At 38.6% G+C, this 6000-nt stretch overlaps 1 protein-coding gene across 1 annotated transcript in view; it reads left to right on the top strand.

Annotated features, from left to right (window-relative positions):
* Positions 1 to 328: 328 nt before the first annotated feature.
* The window catches only part of cntn1b (contactin 1b), a 35813-nt gene continuing 30141 nt past the window's right edge, over positions 329 to 6000 (top strand). The window contains exons 1-2 of the mRNA XM_062994641.1: positions 329 to 393; positions 5846 to 5927. Coding sequence (XP_062850711.1) covers positions 5852 to 5927 — 76 coding nt within the window. The 5' untranslated portion in view covers positions 329 to 393; positions 5846 to 5851. The remainder of the gene's footprint in view (positions 394 to 5845; positions 5928 to 6000) is intronic.

The raw sequence follows: 6000 nt of genomic DNA, 5'->3' as shown, positions 1-6000 counted from the left end.
GAAATAGAAAAATACAGAAATAAAAAATGTAGAGATATAGAAATATACCAAAGTCACTTGTGTGGAATGTATGTATGAAAATGTAGAAATAAATTCTTGACATATATTTTAAAATGCCCTTTTTAATAACAAAAAATAAATTTTTTATTTATATATCAAACAATTTATTTGTGCCTTTATTTACTAATATTAATGTCTTTAAATTATGACCTTTATACGACGCCAGGGAATACATTATTGCCTAACCACACGCATATGCACACACGTCTGCATGCTTTCTCGGCCAATAGCAGAGGGGCATCAGTGAGCGGCTCGCTCACTCGGTTCTGTGCCGACTCCTGACCCAGGTGGGCTTTTGGAAGAAATTGCAGGGCGTTTAAATGCGCATCACAGGTACGTATTTTTTCTGTTTTGTTATTTTCGTGTGAAGCTTCATGTGTTGTCAGGTAATGTTAAAATTCTGCTGTAGTTTAAAACGGTTTCCTCCTCAGTAGGGCGGAGGATAGATACAGAGTACTGCAATGCAGAAGTGGGACAGTGCGCTTGATGCCGTGCCTTTAGGAGTGACGTCAGTATTTGAGTTTTTAAAAGATATTTGTCTGGATGCCATCCTAGTTTAACGCAACAAACTTGGTAAAGTGTGTTGGTAAAATATTTTTCTATAGGGCACTGGTGTATCACCGTCATGTGGATCGTGAGAGTAAAATAATCTGGGAGACTGCGGGTGAGGATGGAGTGACGCAGTAGGCTGGGCTGCTGGGTGTTGAGTTCAGTGACATTGCTTTCCCTGAGGTGTTTCTCACTTCTAGAATTATCTAATGTAAGATCACGGATTTCGTGCACACGTTTACCACCACACGTATATGTAACGCTACTGGAATAATTATCTTAAACATCAGGGGTTTTTGCCATTTCGACAGGTCAGTGTGACAGAAGACACAGTAAAGAACCATAGCACCTCCATGTGAAGAAACTTTGAACTGCTAACTTTGAAAAATGTGAGAGAGTGATTTACAAACCAGCTCCCCAAGGTTTCTTTACTTCAAAAATTAACCCAATACTTTATTTCAAGTCTAAACCTGACTCACATTAATACAAAGTAGATATATCTGCAGTAATTATTACTTTTTTTGATCTTGGCCTTTTTTAATAGATTTAAACAGGATGGACCATCCCAGTGGAAATGTGTATCGTGGTCAGACAAACCAACATTCCAGGTCTTTTTTGAAAGACATGAACGCTGTGTGCTCTGGACCAAAGATGAAAATAATCATCCAGACTATTATAAGCAGCAAGTCGTAAAGCCATGATCTGTCATGGTATGGGGTTGTGTCAGTGCCATTGGCAAAGAAAATTTACACTGTTTGATTGTGGCACTAATGCAGAAAATGCTCTGAGATTTTAGAGCAACATATTCTGCCGTCAAGACAACTTTCCAGGGACAATGCAAAACCACATGCTGTAGTCTGTAGTACTGACCTGTAGTATGTGTGGAGTATTTTGAAATGAAAAGTTCATATTTACTGGGCCTAATAGCTAATTGCTTGTAAACTATCTTGCATTATCAGAACTATAAATAGATACATTTTAGCATAAGCACTTTAATTTTAAAGTTAAATTAGATTAAGTCTCAGTTGACTGATACAGCAAATAAACAAAGAAAATGAATGATGTAGTTATTTAGAGTAGAATGATATTTTGTCATTGCTGCGATGCCATGTCATAGTTAGTGAACACCTACATAATATTGCATAATACAACCCCAAATCAGAAAAAGTTTGGACAGTATGGAAAATGCAAATAAAAAAAATGCAGTGTTTCTTACATTTACTTTGACTTTTATTTGATTGCAGACAGTTTGAACCCAGGATATTTCATGTGTTGTCTGGTCAACTTCATTTCATTTATTAATAAACATCCATTCTTGCATTTCAGGCCTGCAACACATTCCAAAAAATGTTGGGACAGGGGCAATTTTGGGCTAGTAATGAGGTGTAAAAAAATAAATAATGATGTGCTTCCAAACAGGTGATAATGTCAACAGGTGATTGCAATCATGGTTTGGTACAAAAGGTAATTGACACTTCTGTGATGGCAGCTTTAATGCAGAAAAGTACATTGAGATCTTAGAGCAACATATGCTGCCTTCAAGACATCCTCTTTCCAGGGACGTCAATGCATTTTTCAACAAGACAATGCAAAACCACATGCCGCACACATTACAAAGGCATGGCTGCGGAAGAAGAGGGTACGGGTATTGGACTGGCCTGCCTGCAGTCCTGACCTGTCCCCAATAGAGAATGTGTGGAGAATTTTGAAAGGAAAAATGCGACAACGACCCTGTACTGTTGCACATCTGAAGACGTGTTTGCAGGAAGAATGGCACAAAATAAAAGCTGAAACACTAAATCACTTGGTATCCTTGGTGCCAAAACGTCTGTTAAGTGTGGTGAAAAGGAATGGCAACATTACAAAGTGGTAAATGCTTTACTGTCCCAATTTTATTTGGAATGTGTTGCAGGCCTGAAATGCAGGAATGGATGTTTATTAATAAATGAAATAAAGCTAAGCAGATAAAACATGAAATATCTCAGGTTCATACTGTCTGCAATGAAATAAAGTAAATAATAAAAGTAAATATAAGAAACTGTGTTTTTTTATTATTTGCATTTTCCATGCTGTCCCAACTTTTTCTGACTTGGGGTTGTATTATCTTAGAACCTACTGCTAGTCTGCATAACCTAAAGTTGGTTTACACTATGATTAAACCATTGGGAACTCAATAACCACCTAAATTTTCTTCAGCTGTGATGTGTCAAGGTGTGTTGTAACCATGGTGAAAACTAAGAAATTGTCACAAAGCTAAGAGAGGAGATAATTTTATTGAACTAAAAGGGCAATTGGTATAAAAAGGGTTTCAAGACTTTGAGCATTTACAGAGACACCACTGGGAATATTGTCCAGAATTTCCATACTTTTTTGTGCAGCAGTAAACCTTAGCAGGCTTTTCAGTACAAGAAAGACATGTCTCACTCAGAAGATTATAATCTTTACGGTCAGGCATAAAAGTGGGTCAGGGATGATGTAGGGATTTTTTTTACTGCTTCAGGAACTGGTAAACTTGATGGTATGACATATCATTGAACCTTGGTGATAACTGGCCTTTACAGTACAAAAATCCAATTAGACCATTAGATTTGTTGTTTTAGCAATGGTATAATAACTATTTATAATTATTTCTCAGTCTTGTTATTTGTATGAAGCATTCAAAAACAGAGAAAAATTGGCAATAGGCTAAAGTGACAAGTTTTTAATGTGGAATCCCCCTACATTTTAACAATAACAGAGACCTGACTTTCTTCAACCTGAATGGAATAAAATTCTAATTGATATCATTGCTAATACCTGTATTTGTCCTACTATTTCATGTTAAAGCGACTGCTGTGAAAAGGTCTATTACATCTGGTTTGTACAAGATATGCTTGAGTATTACATATACACTGATCAGCCAGAACATTAAAAAACCACCTCCTTGTTTCTACACTCACTGTCCATTTTATCAGCTCCACTTACCATACAGAGGCACTTTATAGTTCTACAATTACTGACTGTAGTCCATCTGTTTCTCTATATAACTTTTTAGCCTGCTTTCACCCTGTTCTTCAATTGTCAGGGCCCCCACAGGACCAACACAAAGTAGGTATTATTTAGGTGGTGGATGATTCTCATCTTCTAGACCTTCATCAGTGGTCACAGGACGCTGCCCATGAGGCACTGTTGGCTGGATATTTTTGGTTGGTGGACTTTTTTCAGTCCAGCAGTGACAGTGAGGTGTTTAAAAACTCCAGCAGCACTGCTGTGTCATACCAGCACAACACACCACCACCATGTTAGTGTCACTGCAGTGCTGAGAATGATCCACCACCCAAATAATACCTGCTCTGTGGTGGTCCTGTGGGGGTCCTGACCATTGAAGAACAGAGTGAAAGCAGACTAAAAAGTATGTAGAGAAACAGATGGACTACAGTCAGTAATTGTAGAACTACAAAGTGCTTCTATATGGTAAGTGGAGCTGATAAAATGGACAGTGAGAGTAGAAACAAGGAGGTGGTCATAATGTTATGCCTGATCGGTGTAGTTTAAGTCATTGAAAGCATGCTAATACAGATAAGATCAACTTTTAATCAGATCATTCTATTTAAAATGCCAAAGATCACATAAAATCATAATGTTGCATCACTAATACAAAGGGAAATCAGCAAACAAACTGGACACAGGATGTGGTAATCAAGCTGCTATTTAAAAAAAAAATTAAGAATCATGAAAGCTCAAGGACAAAAAAGGACTGATAGGAAACAAACTTTCAAAAAAAGGTTTCTCAGAATGTCTTCTTTGAGAGTCCGGAAGAAGTCCAGCAAAGACCTGTCAGCATCTGACAGCTTCATTAGGATGCCAGGCTGACCCTTCTGCAGTCCAAAGAAGCTTGATCAGGAATGGTCTTTTTGGAAGGGTGCTAATGCAGTGAAATCATATTTGGAGAGTAAAACAGCTGATACAACACTGACAGTCATGGACTGGCCTAAACAGAGTCCAGACCTGAATATTATAGAGACGGTATGAGATCACCTAGACAGAGAAAGAAATAAAACACAGCATAAATTGAAAGAAGACTCTGGGAAGTGCTGAAAGAAGCCTGGTATAATACATCAGAATGTTACTTTAGAAAAAGAGTTTATGACGTGCTTAGTGCCAAGGAAGGTAACACTAAATACTGACCTTCACCTGAAGAAGTCTTTTTGTACAGCTGCTGGTGACTTTTGCACAGTACTGTATAAAGGGAACACTTAAAGCACACAGTGGATCTCAGTGAAATGAAAATGAATCTGCTGATATAAATTTGTTGAAAACAAAATGATGTAACAGCAGTCAGTGGAAACCAAAACCATCAACCCATTGAGGTCTGGATTTAAAATCAATGGCTTTGAGGATTTGATGATTTCACATGATACGATCCTCCAAGGACATGCCTCTCCAGACCATCAGTTGTTGCAGGCCACATAACCATAGCATCTCCAGACTCTTTTATATATGTCACAAATGATCATTGAGAACATGCTCTCATCTGTGACGAGAATGGGATTGCAGTGGTGGACCTGCCAATTCCTATGTTCTCTGGCGAATACAAGTGGTGCTGGGCTGAGAGCATAGATCCTACTAGAGGACTAGAGTGCCTTAATAGAGTCTGGACAGTTTGGTCAGAAACATGCAGACCATTAGCCCACTGGATGTCATTTTGTAGGCCTCTGACAATGTTCCTCTTCACATAAAGGGGCAGATGCCCTTCTATAGCCCTGTCCAGCTCTCCTTGTGTAACAGATATCTCCTTCATGCTATTGAAACTGTGCTGGGAGACACAGCAAACCTTTTTGTGATGGCATGTCTGGATGTGCCATCCTGGAGGAGCTTGACTACCCTACCTATCCAACCTGAATGGGCTGCAGGTACCACCTCATGCTACCAGTAGTGACAATGACACTTTCAAAATGCAACCAGGCAGGAAGGATAAGGAGAGAGTAAATGTCTGTGGCCATCATCGGCAAAACCATATTATTTTTGGGGGTTGTCTTGCTGTTGCCTCTCCAGCGTTCATCTGCACCAAGCAGGTGAAATTAATTTACAATTGCTTATGGTTCCTAACAGGACAGATTGATGTCACTGAATTCAATAACTTGCTGTTACACTGTGATGATTAATTGTTTCCTGTTTTTAGCAGACAGAGAGAGAAAGTATATATGCACATATTACTGGGATTAACAGGATCATATGCATTTCTATTTTTGCTCAGGGCTGCATGGTGGTCGGTGGCATCAAAATGGCAGCCCAGCTGGTGGTCCTGTGCTGTTTAGCTTGTTTGCTCTTTTCAGCTAGTAAGTTTACCTTACTCTTGTTCATGTCTTATAAAAGTTTACTTATAACCTGTCACTCACTTAATACCAGTTT

The sequence above is a fragment of the Trichomycterus rosablanca genome, chromosome 1, assembly GCF_030014385.1.
Source record: "Trichomycterus rosablanca isolate fTriRos1 chromosome 1, fTriRos1.hap1, whole genome shotgun sequence".
Classification (NCBI taxonomy): domain Eukaryota; kingdom Metazoa; phylum Chordata; class Actinopteri; order Siluriformes; family Trichomycteridae; genus Trichomycterus; species Trichomycterus rosablanca.
This window is presented reverse-complemented; position numbering and strand designations above follow the sequence as displayed.